Below are 19,335 nucleotides of genomic sequence, written 5' to 3'. Positions count from 1 at the left end.
TTCCACTTCCTTCATCTACATTAGCCCTATGAAGGGTGTCTAAGGATAGATAAATTTGCCGCATTAGTTAGGGTTTGTAAAAAAACTAAGGTTTTGCAAAGCTATTGCCCTCTTTTAAACGTGACATGCACCTTCTAAATATAATTTTTAATAATAACGATATAATGACAAATAGTCACACCATGAACTTAATTCACCTAAATAAATCCGAGATCAAACTATAACGAAACACACAAATACGGTGAGATGATATTGAAAATGAAAATAAAAATAAGAACACAAATACGGTAGGATGATATTGAAAATGAAAATAAAATTAAGAATAAATGAAGAGGAATGGAGTTTGACCCATCCACTTCCGTAAACTGATCCCTACACGGCGACGGGAGGGGCCAATGATACGATATTAAATTCAGCTTCTTGTAATGAAGTCACCAAATTGGGTGGTGGTGATGAAATGCCAAACACCTATATGACATGACACATTAGGTAAGTTGGTTAGGGAAGAAGAAACTTTGCCTCTGCGTTTGGAACAGTAAATATTAATTCATCACAATTTGCAATCCAAGGGCAATGGTTTTATTCAGTCTCCTCTGCTCCGATTTGCTTTGAGCAGCACAGCACAGCACAGATATGAGAAGCGACAAAGGCAAGGGGACATTGCAATAATTATACTCTATATTCGAAGAGCTGTGTTTGAACAGGTATCCCACAATCTCCGGACATGCCATTGGAAGATGTACATATATATATATGGTAACATAATATAATACATACATGTCTGGTGCGGTTAGATCCTCCACAATCTAAATATCACACCATGAGATAAAACGTCTGTCTCGACTTGACGATAAGTTAGTGACAACAATGGCTCAGTATAGCAGTGGAAGCATTTACTGGTGGCGCGGAAATGTCCATACCCATTTTGCAAACCCTAGTTTCTCTAGTATGGCATTGCGATCTTTTCTATACCGATCCACATGGGATGTGATTAACCACGGCTTGAATCCTAACGTCGATATTGCAGGGTTAGGGTTAGGCCTTGGGAAATTATTGGCACATCCGTCTTGTGTTGTTTGCTTTCGGGATGATGATTGCCCCTTCCCAGGCAGTCCTTTGGAAAGAGAACCAGGAAGTTTAAGTCTTAGACCAAGCTCTGAAATCAGGTATAGCCCCTGGGCCGCCAGTATGTTGAATGGTTTTGGGGAAAAGATTAGAGAGAGCACAGGCGGGCCAGCAGGAGGTGGTAAGGGTAGCGATGGCGGTGACGATGGCAGTGACGGAGGTGGTGGAGGAGATGATGAAGGTGATGGCGAAGAAGAGCACATATTTCTACTACCTCTATTGACTCTGGCGTTTGCAGCTTTTAATTTGGGGTATTGTATTGCTGTCTGGGTTAAGGATGGCAATACGAACAACGACTTCTTGCGAACGGGTTGCGGACTCTTCTGTCTCCTCGTGCTAGCAGCAATTCGGCTAAGCAAGTAAGTCTTACTCCTTTCCTTTCTGTATCTGGTGCCTGTTTTCCATTCCAAACATGGTTTGCATGATTTGCCTCGCTTTTATTTGGACCCTTTTATTCGTGATTCGTTCTTTGAGTTTGCTTTCGAGTTAAGTGGATGCTTTCGACTTCTCTGTTGGTAGGCCTTTCTTTATTCATTCACATCACCTACAATATGATGTGAGAAGGAAGAAAGTGTAAGTGTATGGATAACAGTGAAAAACCGACAAAGATGTTGGAATGTGCATGTGGAAGACAATTATATCAATATAACTGAAAGCAAATCTAGCATAGATTAATATAAGTAGATCGTGATGATGGTGCTCAAACATGTCTAACATAGGACAAAAATAATTAGACTAGATTATGGTGACGAACCAATACTTAAAAGTAATCAATATTTGATTGCTCTTAGGTGCACCACAAGTTGAGTAGTAACTATAGTTAAGATAGTGTGAAGGTGAGAAGCACCTAGAGGGCGAAAAGTTAGCCTTTAATCATTACAAGTGATGGTGCTGTAATGAATAGGTACTAGTTGAATTTAAGAATTCAACTTCTTATGTAGGATTGATTTCTTCTTGCGTAATTAAAACTTAATGGGCATACGAGGACTAACTGATCAAATTGCGTTGACATGGTACTCTTTGAAGCAATTGTTCTTGGATATCTATACACCTTTAGTGTGGGACTAGTTAAGGAAGATGACAACTATGGTCCATGGATGAGTCATAGTAGTGCTATGCTGAGTAAGGTATATGATGAACTCATGTAAGAACCCATCAATGTGGACCACTTGGCAGTTAGAAATTTAGAAGTGATTTTGTCTTTTGTTTGATTGTTCATTGAAGCTTCTGATGTTCATTATCACACCATATGAATTTTAATCATGTAATAATTAGTTAATTTTGGTGTTAGAAGTCATGCATTACAACATCTCAAACCTAAGGAGTTTTTCTTTACCATGGGACTAGTTGGGAAGATGGTTTCTAACCTATGGATGAACCATAGTAGTGCTATAGAGGAAGGTCAACGACGAACACATGGGAGACCCTGTTATCTCTTGTTTCATTGTTTACTTAGAGCTTTTAATGCCCATAATTACTATAACACTTAATTGGTTTTAGTATAACATTTAATTAGTATGTGTGTGTAGCACAAATCGCCATGAAGAAACGATAAAATATGCATTGCATTGCAACATCTCAAACCTAAGGAGCCTTTTTTTACCATGGGACTAGTTGGGGAAGATGGTTTCTAACCTATGGAGGAGCCATCGTAGTGCTATAGAGGAATGTCATTGATGAACACATCAAAGATCCTACTAGCTCTTGTTTCATTATTTACTTAGAGTTTCTAATGTCCATAATTACTATAGCACTTTATTAGTTTTATGTTAATTTTAGGCAACAATGGTATGTTCTATGCTTTAGAGCAATTTTACTTCAATTTCTTTATGAGCCCAATATCAATTTCAGTTTAGCAATCACATAAACATGTAAGTAAAATGCTGATAGAACATAAACATAAACAGTAGAAGGCAAGCCAAGACAAGAGGACACAAGATGTGGCACCAGCCAGGGACAAACCCCAATTTGGGGAACCCTTGATCAAATCTTCTTTTAGTTTTCAACAGTTTAGCAGAGAGAGATAGTACAATTTACAAATTTTGATAATTTATAACAGCAGCAAAAGCGCCCTAACCAGAAAAGTCAATTCGGTCAACTTCAGTCAACTTCGGCCTCCAAACAACAAGATGAAACAACCCTCAAAACAATCAAATTCTGCCTAGTCAAAGTCTGCTCAAACAGTCAACTTGCGGTTAGCCCTAATCATAGTCAACGCTGGTCAAAACTCCTTGATTTGCATGCCCAGAATTTCGGCCTGCTTAAACAGAGATTCCTCACCCAAACCGAAGTCAAAACATGTCAACACATCAAGTCAACGTAGTCAAACAACCTCCCAACAGCTCAGTCAACGATGGTCAACATAGCAAATAGAAACCCTAGTTCACACGTGTGGAGAGAGAGAAGGCTACCTCAGATAGTGTGCCCAATCACAAGAGGAGAGAGAGATATGTGTGATGAGATGATGGTAAAAATGCCTTGAGGTCTCCTTTTTATATGCAATGTTGCGGATGAATTGGGGGCTTGTGTGCTTGTTTTTCTTGCTGGCCAACCTTGACAATTTGTCCATAATTCATTTGTACATGTCAGAATCAGATGATCTTAAAATCAATCCTACACCTCTCCGAGAGAGGAATCTAATAAAAATATCAGCTGTCATAAATAAGATGACCCATGTGGAGTTTGGTCCTAGTTGCCAATTTTAACACTCCCTCTCAGTTAGGGAGAACTCCACCTGTTAATCCATCTACCAATCTGTACCATCTCTGCCATCCATGCACTGCTTTGCTCTAATCTACTGAACTATGAAGAAGAAGAAGTGATTGAGAATGTATCATACCATTCTCTACTAGCCTGAAGTCAGTCCCAATCAAAAGAGAGTGTCTCATACCACTCTTACTGACCTGAAGTCCGTTTCCATTGATCCTAGATCAATATCGGACATCCTAGCATAGGGAGTATGGTAGTACACAATATGTCCATCGGTAGTACTATGGTCCCTATCCTCATTTCCCTACTCATTGGCCAGATGAGAGGTACTTCCCATGAGTCCCAAACTGCATGGGTAGGATGTCTCGACAAGAGAAGGATGAACCACTCGTCTTGCTCACATGTCGCCAAGGGGTATCACAGGGGAAGGATGAACCACTCACCTTGTACACAACAAACCACTAGGGGAAGGCTGAACCACTCACCCTATGGTTGCTCACCGCTCCAAGAAGTACCCCAAGCCCCCCGGAGCTCCCAGAGCTCAATGTCCATCTCATATAGGACCCTCATAAGAGGGTCTCTCCACGACTCCAAGTCGTTCTCGGAAGGCCAAGAATTTGACCTTCCCCAGGGGCTTTGTCAGAATATTGACGACCTGCTCATCAGTCCCAATGTGATGGAGCCTTATTGCTCCTCATTGTACCATATCCCGGATAAAGTGGTACCTGATATCTATATGCTTGGAGCAATCATGAAACATGGGATTCTCTGATAATTGAATCCCACTCTGGTTGTCGCAGAAGATCACAGTGGTATCCAACACATGTCCAAACAACTCACTGAAGAGCTTCCTCAACCAGACAACTTGACAGGAGGCCCATACTAGCAGCTATGTATTCGGCCTGGGTGGTGCTCAAAGCAACTGATTTCTGCTTCTTGCTCATCCAGGATATCGAAGTAGAACCCAAATAAAAACAACATCCAGAAGTGCTCTTGCGATCCACCACACTGCCAGCCCAATCAACATTAGAATAACCATGCAACCTCACATTTCCGGCAGTGTATCTTAGTCCATGAGTGATTGTGCCCCGAAGATATCTCAGAAGATTCTTGGCGGCAATCCAATGTATATGATGAGGCTCAACCATGTATTGGTTCAATGTGTTAACTACAAACCATATGTTCAGACGGGAGTTCACCAAGAACATCAGTGCTCCTATGAGTTGATGATACTCAGAAGCATTTCCCAATTAAGGTTCAACAACACTACCACATAACTTCTTAAAATTAAGTTCCATCGGAGTAGTCACAGGCTTGCAGTCCACCATCCCAAATGTTTCCAATATCTTCACAACATATTTTCCTTGACAGAGGAAAATTTCACTTGGTTTTTGCCCGACCTCCAACCCTAGGAAATAGTGCATTGGTCCTAGGTCCTGCATCTCAAATTCAGAAGCCAACTCCCTCTTACATTTGTGAATGAGAGGGTCTGCACCTGTCAGAAAGAGGTCGTCCACATAAGGTACCAGAATGAGAGGTTTATCATTTTCAACCTTAAGTAAAGGTTCAGATCGACTTCACTTCTAGTGAATCCCAGCTTCATCAGATAGCTATTGATCCTCTCATACGAAGCCCGGGGTGCTTGCTTCAATCCATAGAGAGCTTTCTTCAACCTGCATACATAGGATTCACGATCATGAACTTCAAACCCCTCGGGTTGTTCCACATAAACTTCCTCTTTGATTGAACCATGCAAGAAGGCGGTCTTGACATCCATTTGATGTAGGTTCCATCTTTGCGAGGCAGTAAGGGCTATGATCGAGCGGATGGTGGTGTATCGGGCAACAGGTGCAAATATCTCATCGTAATCTACACATTCCTTTTGAGAGAAGCCTCGAGCAACAAAGCACTTTTCTGCACTTCCATCAGCTCCATGCTTGATTTTGTTGAGCCCCTTAGAAGTGACAACTGATTTTTCTTGGGGTCTAGGGACCACATCCCAGACATCATTCTTCATAATTGACTCATATTCTTCATTCATAACATCCTTCCATACTTGTTGCTTCATGGTTTCTTCGAATGATGAAGGCTCATTTTGAATGATAGTGCTCATGGTGGTCAAATATCCTTGGTACCTGTTCGGCTTCTTGCTTTCACAGAAAGTCCCCCTTGGTGCAATGTACCTCTTAGCGTCTTCGAGAGTCTCCCTAAGCCATGAGGGTCTCCTCTTGGAGGAGGAAGGCTCATGAGGGAGTGGATCAATAGGATCCATAGGTTCATCAACATTAGGCATCGTTTCGTCCTCTTTTTCACCCTGATTTTTTGTGTCAACTTCATTGTCCTTCCTTAGGATAGGAAGGTTGTTGATCTTCCTGAGGGCCATATCTTCATCGAAGGTGGCATCATGACTTATCTCAACTTCCTTTTGACCAGCCACATAAATTCTATATCCCTTTTTCACTATAGACCACAAAGATTCCTTTCTTCCCAGATGCACCCAATTTGCTTATTTTCTCTTTCAGCACATGAAAATATACAGGGCTTCCAAATACTCTAAAATGAGAGACATTGGGTTTCTTACCAGTGAACATTTCTTCGGGAGTCTTGGAGTTCAATGCTTGATGAGGGCATCGGTTTTGAACATACACGACGGTATTTGTAGCTTCACCCCATAGAAACTTCAGAAGGCCTTCGTCATGAAGCATGGCACAAACAACTTCTACAATAGAGCGATTCTTCCTTTCAGGCACACCATTCTGCTTGGGAGTGTATGGCATTGTAGTCTCCTTCTTAATGTCAACTTCTCTGTAATAATCTTGGAATTCATTGGATTCATATTCGGTCCCATTATCAGTCCTCAATATTTTGATTTTCTTCTCGGATTGGTTTTCGATCAAGGCTTTGAAATGTTGGAACCAGGGGAACACTTCATCCTTCTCCTTCAAGAAGTAGATCTAGGTCTTGCGAGAATAATCATTCACAAAGGTGAGATAATATAAGTATCCTCCCAAGGAGTAAACGGGTATCATACTAGATATGTCGGAGTAGATCAATTGCAATATGTCTGTGGTCTTGCTATTACTTGAGGGGAATGGTCACCCTGTAAGTTTTCCTTTGGCACATCTCGGACATACACCTTCATGCTCTACTTTGAACTCGGGCATACCTATCACCATCTGTCTCACATCAGGTAGGGCCTTATAATGAAGATGGGTGAACCTCCAGTGCCATAGTTCAGATTGTAGAGATGTGTCGCAAGACATGGCTCCCAATGGACTTCCTCCAACTTGATACAAACTGTCAACCCTGAACCCAAGAGTAAAAGCATCCTTGAAATTTCTTTTCCAAACACGTACCTTTCCATCGATAAAAGCCACCTTGAATCCTTTATCTTCCATTGCTGAAATGGACACCAGGTTCTTCTTGAGATCGGGTACATATAATACTTCTTGCAAATGAATAATGTTACCTTGATTCAATTGAAGGGTAACATTCCCTACTCCCTTCATGGGATAGGTGGCGTCGCCTCCTAGGATGTTCTCCAAGTTTGTCTCCTTTTCTATCAGATTTATCATGGAGCTTGTCTTCAGTCGGGAAGTAGGATGAGGAACCCATTGAGTCTTTTGTCCTTGTCCAACTGTCTTTGGTGATTGCTCTTTCAGTCTTGCTTGGGCTTTGTCTTCACCTCAACTCTGATACCATGTTAATTTTAGGCAACAACGATATGCTCTATGCTTTAGAACAATTTTACTTCAATTTCTTTATGAGCCCAATATCAATTTCAGTTTAGCAATCACATGAACATGTAAGTAAAATGCTGATAGAACATAAACATAAACAGTAGAAGACAAGCCAAGACAAGAGAACACAAGATGTGGCACCAACCAGGGATAAACCCCAATGTGTGGAAACCCTTGACCAAATCTTCTTTTAGTCTTCAATAGTTCAGCAAAGAGAGTCAGTACAATTTACAAATTTTGATAATTTGTAACAACAACAAAATAGCCCTAACCAGAAAAGTCAACACTAGTCAACGGGGCAGATTTGACCCTCAAAGATTCGATCAACTTCAATAAACTTCGACGTCCAAACAGCAAGATGAAACAACCCTCAAAACAATCGAATTCTGCCCAATCAAAGTCTGGTCAAACAATCAACTTGCAATCAACCCTAACCACAGTCAGTGCTAGTCAAAACTCTCGATTTTCATGCCCAGAATTGTGGCCTGCTTAGACAGAGATTCCTCACCCAAACTGAAGTCAAACAGGTCAACGTAGTCAAACAACCTCCTAGCAACTCGGTCAATGCTGGTCAACGCAACAAACAAAAACCCTAGTTCACATGTGTGGAGAGAGAGAAGACTGCCTTGGATAGTGTGCCCGATCACAAGAGGAGAGAGAGATATGTGTGATGAGATGATCATCCTTCTTTTTATATGCAACGTTGAGGATGATATGGGGGCTTGTGTGCTTGTTTTGCTCGCTGGCCGACCTTGACAATTTGTCCATAATATAAATAAATTCATATCTTCATTTGTACATGTCAGAATTAGATGATCTTTAGATCAATCCTACGCCTCTCCGAGAGAGGAATCTAATAAAAATATCAGCTGTCATAAATAAGATGACCCATGTGTAGTTTGGCCCTAGTTGCCTATTTTAACATTTTAATATAACATTTAATTAGTTTGTGTGTGTAGCACAACTTTGTATGAAGAAATGATAAAAGATGCAATGTTATGATACTTAACACTTAAATTGAATCACAATAAATGATATATAGAAATGTTCACACTTCATTATCAAAACATCCTTAATGGTAGGACAATACCGTATAGTTATCCTTTTATAGAAGAAAACCACTTTCGTTCTCTTGCCTCCTAAGGTAGGGTGACATCTTAATGAGCTAAGCTCCAATGAAAATACTTCAGTACATGCTCTAGGATGAGGACTCCATCCTTATTTATAGTTATATATGAACCCTAATCATAACCACCCACAACTATCTAATGGACTCTCTTATAAGGCCACATTACATTTATTGCATGCTAAGTACTAGAGGGATTTATTTAACAAAAACAAACATTATGATCCTAACCCACTTTACATTGAATGGCTACAATAATTGCACTATTATTACTCTAGTGGGCCCTTTAGCTGCCCCATTGCACCCTTAGGAAGGATCCAGACATTCCACCCCACCTTTAGAAAACATTGCACTTAATGCTTGTAGTGAGGACATACTAATACAACCATAGAGTAGGGTCCCTTGTATGGGTGCTGATTGCAATGCAAAAGTAGTATGGGGAATTAGGGTCCCGTGTATGAGGGTTAGCTGCAATGCATAAACTTGAGTACATCCATAAAGTACATAGTCCAAGAAGTACAACCATAAACTTGGGTCCCATGGATGAGTATTGACTGCAATGTTGAAGTTGTCCTGGAAGCTCATGCATAAGCTAGGGCCCCATGTAGAATTACTAGTCTTAATGTTGAAGTGGTCCAAAAAGCTCGTCCATAAAAAATGGGTTCCACGTGTTGATTTTTCATGATTTCCTAGACTGATAATTACTTCCAATGATTTATCAATCATTAATTCTTCATGTATCACATTTATCATTAAGCAATTATACATAGAAAATCTTAACAATAAATAATAATGACAGTAGGATCAAGAAGAGAGAACCAAACTGAATAGACACAGTTATCCTTGGAAACCCTAACCAGGGAAAAACCTAACAACCTTTTCTTAGAGAAATTATTCAATTCATCAAGAGATATAATTAGACCTTTCTAGTAAAAAATAAAGTCAAACTGACCAGTAACCAAACCTAGGTCAAACAGAGGTAAATCCATCTTGAAATTTCGGCCTTTTGCTCGAAACTTCGGTTTGTTGCCTAGAATTTTGGCCCTCTTATTCTGCCTTATATTTGTCCTCTTTCTGCCTTAGATATCATGCCTTAGATTTGCCCTTCTTACGATCTGAATTATGCCCAAAGGATGATGTCGAATGGCATTTTTATAATGATGGAAGGTGCCCAAGTGGTGTGACTGTTTGGCTGAGCTAAACTTGAACTTGTGGAGGAGCTGACTTGCTTTTGGAGGGAAAATTAAATTAAATTTTAAATGATTTGTATAGGAAGAATACCGACTGCAGCTATACAAATTCAACACTCCCTCTTAGCTAGGGAGGTATATATAATGACTTTCTCAGATGTTCTCTTGTTGAATAAAAATTTCTCTATCCCAAGAAAAGATTGAATGAGCTTAACTATGTTGATGAATCCATCTAGTGCATGTGGAAAGCATTCAACATCAACATCATGCAAAGGATCTAGCTACCCACTAGTCACATATCGTTTGCAAGGGATCTAGTCATCCATAAGCCTAATACCCTTTAGCTAGTCAGGTACCCCCTAGCACAAGACTAGTCCTTGGATCACCAATTTACCAAGTCGTCACTTGGAGTCATGTCAGGTACCCCTTGACCCATTGTAAAACCGTGGGCCCATTTGCCATTCACACATGTAGTCACATGTCATTGAATAATAAAAATACTTGCCCGATGCTATGAGGCACTCACTCAACCCACTAGCCAAGTAACCCTTGACAATATGATAAGGTAACCCTTGATCGAGGGAGCACTCAGGGTCTTGATGTTCACTGGGCCTATCTCCCTAGCCACATTACATGGCTCTCGGTCACTACTCATGACCTGGTCAATACGCTTGACCAAGGGAGAATCTCTGCTCCTTGATGCTAGAACATCAACACTCCCTCTAACCTAGTGAAGCATTCTCAACTACTGCAAGCTTGTCCCTGTAGTGGACAAACGTCATCTTGGGACAAAGGCTTAGTGAGAACGTCAAGAACCTGCTTGTCCATAGAAATGCATTGGAACTCATCCATAGAAATGCATTGGAGCCTCACTGCTCCCTATTGTACATTGACCCATATGTAGTGGTACCATGTGCATTGATCATTACGATTGTGCCTAATCAAACAATCCTTAAGGTACCCTGTTTCTCAACTTGCCAAGAACTACAACTAAAGCGGATGGATGTCTTCTCATAGTCCTCTCCCTCTTCCAGGGAGAATCCTCGCTTTCTACTTTTTTATGCTACCAGCTTGATCTTGTAAATCCACTTTGAAGTCATTACTCAATCTCTACAAATCTTGACACTAATGTCCTTCAAACTTGTTGGTCTGCTTGCTTCCTTTGAACTTGAAGTTCTTCCGGGTCATCAGGCATGACTTTAGTACAAGTTCTCCCTTTGATACACAAATCACTAATCCTAGGAGAATCCTCTTGCCACAAACTTTTGCTTTGTTCTTCCAATGCTTTGATCTGCTGCTAGGGCCATGGAAACCTTCACAATGTACTTGCAACCCTCATTAGGAGGTCATGGAAGAAACAATTATAACCAAGCATGATACAAATTCAAGAGGTAAAAGAAAAGAATGATAACAATCAAGGAAGAAAGATATGAAGTATTTATCATTGACGTTTGCAGGGAGTTGATAGCTCCCTCTTGGTCCTTGCTTTCTTTGCAAAATCCATTTGCAAACTCATCATCTTCGTTCTCATCATCAACCATTACTGTGAGGTGCTTTCGTTTCCTTAGAGTTTCTTTATTTAGCAGAATCATCAGCTTTCAATGCTTTGGGTCTAGCTCTAGGGTTTTGACCACAAACCCTAGGGTTTTCTTATTCATATCCTTCAAGATTTACCTAGGGCTTACAAATCTTAGGACTACCAGATATTCCAAGAAAGGCTCATAGCTCAAGTGTTATGACTTCCCTTTCTCTATGAGCGAGAGCCTTTCTCTATGAGTGAGAGCCTTTATCAGATTATGCTATAGCAAAAGAGACGGAAATTAAAGAGTAGGATAATGAATCAGAAGAAGAGAAGGATGAAGATATTTACATGTTTTAAGGGCAATGAGCAATGCTCAGACCTTACTGAAATGCCGGATTCAAACAAGTCCTTCCACTTTAATTGAAGAACTCTTCATGGCATTGACAAGTGTCTTCATCTTCTCTCAGATTCACAGGTGGTAAATATTCTTCAAAGATTTGAGATGGTAAATTTGCACATGACAAGTTTATTGGACTTGCAAAGAGTGTCGATAAAATTTGGAAGATTTAGGGTTTGTAAACCCTAAAAGACTAAAAGTATTGGATGAGAAAGTCCCAGAGTTGTGAAACCCTAGAATGAGACTTAAAGTGCTGTTTGCTAGTGGAATTTGTACTTGCTTCATCTTCTTAATTGCATGGAAATGACTTGGCTTGCAATTGGGCCTTTGGTGTGGCTGGATAACTCGAGGATGAAACCCTAGCTCATACAATTCATGCAAAGGAAAGGAAAGCTACATGCATTAGTAGCTGATGATGAGGACGAGGATAGCAATTTCTAGCTTGATGAGTTTGTAGATGAATTTCAATGATTTTTGCAAGAAGGCGAGGATCAAGAGAGAGTTGACAATTCCCTACAATCCTCATATCAAAACATAAGTACTTCATATCCTTTTTCCTTGATTATTATTATTTTTAGTCAGCCTCTTGTCTTTATATCTTTTGGTTGGTTATAATTGTTCCATGACCTCCTAATGAGGTTTGTAGGTACATTGTGAAGACTGCCAAGGCCCTGGTAGCAGATGGAAGCATAAGGAAGAACGAAGCAAAGTTGTGGCAAGAGAATTTATCCCAGGTTCAAGCATAAACTTAGTTAGAGTGATTTGTGTCCGAGAGGGAGAAATTGTGTTGACATCTAGAACCGTTCCAGATGACCAGAAAAGCTCCCTAGTTTAGAGGGAGCAGACATGCCAACAAGTTTGAAGGATGCCATGATGGAGGAAATTGTGCTGAGACCTGAAGGGAAGTCAATGGTGACCTCTGAGTGGATTTACAAGATCAAGCATATGGTAGATTCATGGCAAGAGGGTTCTACCAAAAAGAGGGAGAGGACCATTAAGTGACATTTCCTCCAGTTGCCAGGTACACTTTATTAGAATTATTATTTCTATTACATCTGTTATGGATTGGAGATTACATTAGATGGATGTAAAGACCGTTTTCTTTGATCGAGTGTTTGAGGAAGAAGTGTACATAGAGCTACCTCAGGGCTTTGAGGTACGTGGGAGGGAATCCCTTGCTTGCAGACTGAAGAAGGCTTTGTACGAGTCTTGAGAATGGTATTCTTGGATTGATGGATATCTGTTGAGTCTTGGTTGATGTTTTTATGATATGACTTGTTTCTGATGGAAGCAAAACTCACGTGATAGAGGGAGCAACAATGGCAGGAGGATTTGCTTCCGTGATAGAGGGAGTAGTCAAGCCCTGCTTTAGTGTCAAAGGGAGTTGACCTCTGAGTTCGAGATGAAGGATCTAGATTTGATGCATTACTTCCTTGGTCAAGGGAAGTATACTATTGAGATCCTTCAGATGATGGATTGCAAGATTATCAGACTAGATGCTTAGAGACAGGAGATCTCTAAGAGCAATATGCCTTCTATGAGTGGACCATGCCAGACAACAGATATGCTTCAGTGACTAGGAAGCAACAATGACAGAGGAGCAACTAGGATTGCCACAATAGGATTTGTTTAAGAGGGACCACCCAATCAGGGCGACTAGAAAGCAGTTGTGGTGATGCATCCAGTGAAGGAAGCCGATTAGTTTATGGTTGAGCTAAGGCATGCAACACAACATGTGTTGAGGTACCGACATGATACAATTGGATATGAATTGAAATGATGAAGCACAATTGGAGGGATATACAGATTTAGATTGAGCAGAGAGTGCGAAAACCAGGGAGAGCACATCAGGATGTTGCCTTGGTTTGGGTTCTGCTATGATATCTTGGACGAGTAGGAACCTAACATTTGTTGCACTCAACATTATAGAGGCTGAGTATATTGTAGCTAGTTTTGCGTGTTATGAAGCAACGTGGCTCTGAAAGCTGCTCACACAATTGTTTAACCAAGTGTTGGAGACGATCGTGATGACATGTTGAAGCATATTGAGATCAAGTACCAAGACATGGTATAAAAGGGAGCAGTGAGGCTCCAATACATTTCTACTGACGAGCAGGTTGCTGACATTCTCGCAAAGCCTCTGTCCAAGGATGAAGTTGTTTACTTCAAGGACAAGCTTGGAGTGGTTGAGAATACTTCCTTAGTTAGAGGCAATGTTGATTTTGTAGCATCAAAGGTCAGATATTGTCCCTAGCTCAAGGGTATTGACCAGGAGCCATGTAATGTGGCTAGGGAGATTGGCCAGAGAGCATCGGGGCCTAGAGTGCACCCCCAGTTAGAAGGTTTTGACCACATTTCCAAGAGTTACTTGGCTAGTGGGTAGAGTGAGTGCCTTTAGCATTGGGCAAGTGTTTTACCATTTAGTTCGCATGCATGAATGGTAATTGGCCCAGGGTTTCACCATTTTTTTCAGTTAAAGGTATTGGCCTTGCTCCAAGTGTTGACTTGTTGAGCTGGTGACCCAGGACTAGTCTTGTTGACCTCGGTCAGAAGGTTCTGATCATATTGCCAAAAGTTTTTTGGCTAGTGGGTGACTAGATCTATTTGCAAAGGGGATTTGACTAGTCGGTAACTAGATCCCTTTGCATGACGCTGATGTAGGATGCTTTCCACATGGTTCTAGATTAGAACATGAAGTGGATGGATACATTAACCAGTGTTGTGAAAATCGTGATAAATAAAGGAAAAAATCGCCGGTATTTTTTTTGCCGATTTTTATTGAAAAAATCGCGATTTTATGAAAAAATTGCGGTTTTTTAAGAAAAAATTGCCGGGGGTCGCGACAGCGTGGTTTTATAACGTTTTTTTGGGTTTTTCATGTGCTCATTTGGATAGTCGCGCGCGGAGGGAGGAGGAGCTCTTGGAGACGAAGCTGAAGAGGGTTTTAGCCAAATCTAAGTGCTTAGAGGAGAAAATCAAGAGGAGACCACCGATTTCTCCATAGAAACGGTATGAGGATTAATTTTTTTTTGTTTTCATTGTTTAAAAACATTGTTTTTGTATGTTTTTCATTGTTTTTGGTTGGGAAACTTGGTATGGGCACCATTTTTCTTTTGTTTTCATTGCTTTTAAAGATTTTTTTGTATTTCTTCATTGTTTTGGGTTGGGTAACTTGGTATGACTATGAGAACCATTTTTTTTTTTTTTTTTTAACATTGTTTATGTTTTTTCATTGTTTTTGCCATTTGGTTGGGTAACTTGGGTTTGGAATGGTTGGGTAATTTGTGTTTGAAACTTTGAACTTTGGAATGGTTGTTTTAGGTTGGCTTATGGGTAACTTGGATTTTCATTGTACAATCATCAATGTAAAAATTAAAAATTAAAATACTAAATTGTAATTTGTAAATTTGTAACTTGTAATTTTGTAAATGCTAAATTGTAATCCTAATCCTTATTTTCGCATAGGTTCACAATTGCACCAAAACACCATTCAAGACTTCAAGTTTGCAACTTCAAAATTCAAAAACAAACATGCCAAGGAAATTGGATCCTTTCTGGGAATATGGTGTACCTGATGCTCTGAATGATAGAATAAACTTGAGTTGCAAGTTGTGTGGCCACCCTATGTCCGGGGGGGGTGTACAGGTTGAAGTTTCACCTTGCAAAAATCCCTGGACATGATGTGGAGCCTTGTACAAATACAACTCATGAACTTATCCAAAGAGCCATGAGAGCATTAGAAACTTTAGAGCAGAATAGAGAGGCCAAAGAAGAACTCAAAAGGCAACTAAAAAGGTCAGCTAAAGGAAGTGGGCCAAGTGGCACTGGTTCTACTACAGCATCAGCCAATCCGGTAGCTGCATCATCATTTTTGTTCCTTGAATCACACCTGGTTCACAACCATCTATCGGTTCAATGCTAAAAAGAATTGAGAAAGAACAAGCTGACAAGTTGTTGGCAAAATTTCTCCTCTGGAGTGATGTTCCTTTCAACATTGTAAGGAATAATCCATTTTTCCAACCTACTGTTGATGCTATTGCCAGTGTTGGCCCGGGGTACAAAATCCCTTCTTATCATGATTTCAGAGGCCGGATTCTTCAAAATGAAAAGCGTGACTGCACCCAAAGATTTGAGGATTTTAGGGCATCATGGGCACAAACATGATGCACTGTTATGTCAGATGGTTGGACTGACCAAAAGGGGAGAACCCTTATAAACTTCTTGGTTAGTTGTCCCAAGGATGCATCTGCACAAATCAAAGATGCAAGAAATTTATGCGATTTGCTGGATGTGTTTATTTTGGAGGTGGGTGAACAACATGTTGTCCAAGTCATAACGGACAATGCTGCAAATTATGTTGCTGCTGGTAGGATGCTTATGGATAGGCATCCTACTTTATTTTGGACACCTTGTGCTGCCCATTGTATTGATTTGATGTTAGAGGACATAGGGAAAATTCCTTTTGTCAAAGATATTGTTGACTCATCTAAAAGAATTACAAAATTTATATATAATCATACATCTGTGCTTAACTTGATGAGAAGATTCACTAACAACAAAGAGTTGGTGCGCCCTGCCATTACACAGTTTGCCACCAGTTTCATATCTCTTCAATCCCTCTTGATTTCTATGTGGGATGTGAAGAGAATGTTTCTTTCAGGGGAGTGGCGTGCTTTGCCAATGAGCCAAGGAGAGGCCGTATGCAGACTAGTTTCATACCAGGAAGACTTTTGGGTGGGAGTGCAGGAGGTGTGCGTCGTTACCGAACCTTTAGTAAAGGTTCTTCGGTTGGTTGATGGTGAGAAGCCCGCAATGGGCTATTTGTATGAAGCCATGGACAGGGCCAAAGAAGCCATTTGGGCCTACTATGATGATAAGGGAGATGATGGGTTTCAAAAACAACTCCTTCTATGGGGAGTGATTGATGAGCGATGAAACAACACACTCCATCGTCCCATTCATGCTGCTGGGCTTTTCCTGAACCTTGAATTTTCTTATGCATGTGGGTTTGATTTTGATGCTGAGATCATGGATGGATTCTTATCCCGTGTCTAGAAGATGGTGCGATTTCCAAAACAACGAATAGAGATCTCTAAACAAATTGAGACATATAGGATGGCAGGTGGCATATTTGGCTTTGAGATGGCTATCACTGATAGGACGATTAAAATGCCAGGTATTTTTTAGTTTGTAACTTTGTTTCAAATTTCATTGTCTCTTCAAATTCCATTTTTTTCTTATGTTTATTTAAAATTTTATTTGTAATTTTGTTGTAGATGCATGGTGGAAAATGTATGGTGGTAGGGTACCCCTTCTGCAAAAGCTTGCCATTCGCATCCTCAGCAAAACATGCAGCTCCTCAGGATGTGAGCGCAACTGGAGTGTATTTGAAAAAATACACAACAAGAAGCGTAACAGGTTAACACTTAAACATTTAAAATATTGCAAATTTCCAAATAAATTTTTGAATTCATTAAACAATATTTTTTTGTTGATAATTTTTAATTATTATTTCATGATCTTTGTACAGGTTGGAGTCCCAGCGACTTAATGACATGGTCGATGTCTACTACAATCTTCGATTGTGGGTGAGGCAACTTGAGAAGACACCTGATGTGGATGCCATCTCATTGGATGGGATTGACACCACTACTGCATGGAGGGTTGAGGTCGAGAGGCCTCTCATGGATTCTGCTGATGATTGGTTAGTGCAGGATGTAGTGGAGGGGGAGGAGGAGGAGCAGGTGGAGGAGGAGGAGGAGGGGGAGGAGGAGGAACAGGAGGAGGAGGTGACACCGCCTGCCTGGGCTACCATTGCCACTAGTTCTTCAGCTTCTAGAGCACATCAGACTCCACTGCCTTCTCCACCAGCATGGGCACCAACATCTACATCTAGAGGGAAAGGGAAAGCTGTGGCATTTTCTCGTAAGAGGGGCAGAGGAAATAAATAGGATTAGACTTTCATTTTATTGTATATGACATTATGACATGATGAGATACATTATCATATTTTTTGTTGATATTTTGAGGCTGAGTTGGGACTCAGAAGTCAGGACTTACTATTCAGGACATGATTCAATGTTATGTGTGATTTTAGCGCTAGAAATGATATTAAACATCTTATATATTAGTTTTTTATCATATTTATGTGTCAATGTATTTATTTTATGTTGTAGATGGTTTAGATATTAAAAAAATTGAAAAAAAAATGAAAAAAATGAATATTTTTGTACCAAATGACTTTTTCCCGATTTTTTCCGATTTTTCCCCGCGCCGATTTAATCCCGATAACGATTAATGCAACATTGACATTAACATAACTAGCTCATTCAATCTTTTTTTTGGATGGAGAAATTGTTCAACAAAGAGGACATCTGATAAAGTCAAAGTTGAATACCTCCCTAGCTAAGAGGGAGTGTAGATTTTTGGTAGCTGCGTCGGTATTCAAGTCAAGCAAATTAAGAGAAAGAAGAATATTATTTTGTTCTTATGTAGGCTCTAGAAACGCAGGTCGGGCCCACCATATGAATGGGTGTGACCCTTGGTCAAAGCCAACCCCCTTTGATCATTATATATATAACCATTCAACCTTCTTTGTTTTGGCATAATTTCGGATCAACAAATCATCTGTTCTCTATTCACACGTGCGAAGGAGAGAGAGGATGATGCAGGAGCATCTGACCCCCCCTTAATTAAAGGAGGAATCCAAAGTGGAGAAGGAGATGTGGACCATCGAGCAAAACAAGGTAAAATTATGTTCAAAACAGAGTAAATGATGGAATGGATAAAAGTCTCGAGGAGACTTATTAAATGTAATCTGCCACATACGTATGCATGTAGAGAGATTATGGAGTTGTTGAGTGTTTCATGGAGAGGATTGATCGATCCTTCCAGTGATCCGATCCAATGTTTCCTTATATATATATATATATATATGAGCCTGCGTGTTCAATGAATAGATGGAGGAATAGACAGAAAATTGTGAGAATAAAGTATTCACAATGTAGTCAGAAGAGAACCTGTTACTAAGGCTAAAATGCTTTAGACTGTAATTGTGCGTGTATTATAGAAAAGTGTGTTTAGTGTTGATTTCATGTGCCTGTGTGTTATATAATAATGCGTTTTCGTGTTATTTGCGTTATATGTGTTGAGGGCTTAAAATCTCGTTTATAAGTGTGTTGATCGACAATCGATCACTATAGGATCAATGGCGATCCAACGATGTTATATATATGAATATCGCGTGCTTAAATTGAGTGTGGCAGAACTGTGTTTAACACAGAAATCCATCAAAAGGCAAGCAAGATGAAGTTAAGGAGGAGGCGGGTGAGAATGCACAACGATCGTTGGATCTCAGAGGTCAACGGTCCATATCCAATCGTTGTGGAGCAGAGATCTCATATCGCATCAGCGGAAACCTTTTGGCGAGATCGGAACTGGCCCTTTTAAAATTCTAGTTTACACTAAGAAGTAGCGGAAAACATAGAACGGATTAGAAATCCGGACTTGAAATCTTATAAAGGGTG

At 40.2% G+C, this 19,335-nt stretch overlaps 2 protein-coding genes across 3 annotated transcripts in view; both read left to right on the top strand.

The window, feature by feature from the left end:
* Positions 1–576: 576 nt before the first annotated feature.
* On the top strand, positions 577–17,891 carry LOC149238791 (uncharacterized). Its single transcript, XM_089373192.1, has 3 exons — positions 577–704; positions 17,086–17,227; positions 17,340–17,891. The coding sequence occupies exons 2-3, from the start codon at positions 17,100–17,102 to the stop codon at positions 17,758–17,760; spliced, it is 549 nt and encodes a 182-aa protein (XP_089229318.1). The 5' UTR covers positions 577–704; positions 17,086–17,099; the 3' UTR covers positions 17,761–17,891.
* The window catches only part of LOC149238790 (uncharacterized), an 84,148-nt gene continuing 65,515 nt past the window's right edge, over positions 703–19,335 (top strand). For both annotated transcript variants that reach the window (XM_089373191.1, XM_089373190.1), the window contains exon 1: positions 703–1,484. In XM_089373191.1, the coding sequence (XP_089229317.1) occupies positions 868–1,484 (617 nt within the window). In that variant the 5' untranslated portion in view covers positions 703–867. The remainder of the gene's footprint in view (positions 1,485–19,335) is intronic.

This window comes from Pinus tabuliformis, chromosome 8 (genome assembly GCF_031772625.1).
Source record: "Pinus tabuliformis cultivar Carrire ecotype Pingquan chromosome 8, CPIR1, whole genome shotgun sequence".
Taxonomy (NCBI): domain Eukaryota; kingdom Viridiplantae; phylum Streptophyta; class Pinopsida; order Pinales; family Pinaceae; genus Pinus; species Pinus tabuliformis.
This window is presented reverse-complemented; position numbering and strand designations above follow the sequence as displayed.

What these genes read in the sequence shown, in the direction of transcription:
- LOC149238791 (XM_089373192.1), top strand. Translation starts at nt 17,100, where the DNA reads ATGTATGGTGGTAGGGTACCCCTTCTGCAAAAGCTTGCCATTCGCATC. An exon ending in CACAACAAGAAGCGTAACAG is followed by an intron (nt 17,228 to 17,339) that starts GTTAACACTTAA and finishes ATCTTTGTACAG; the next exon opens with GTTGGAGTCCCAGCGACTTA.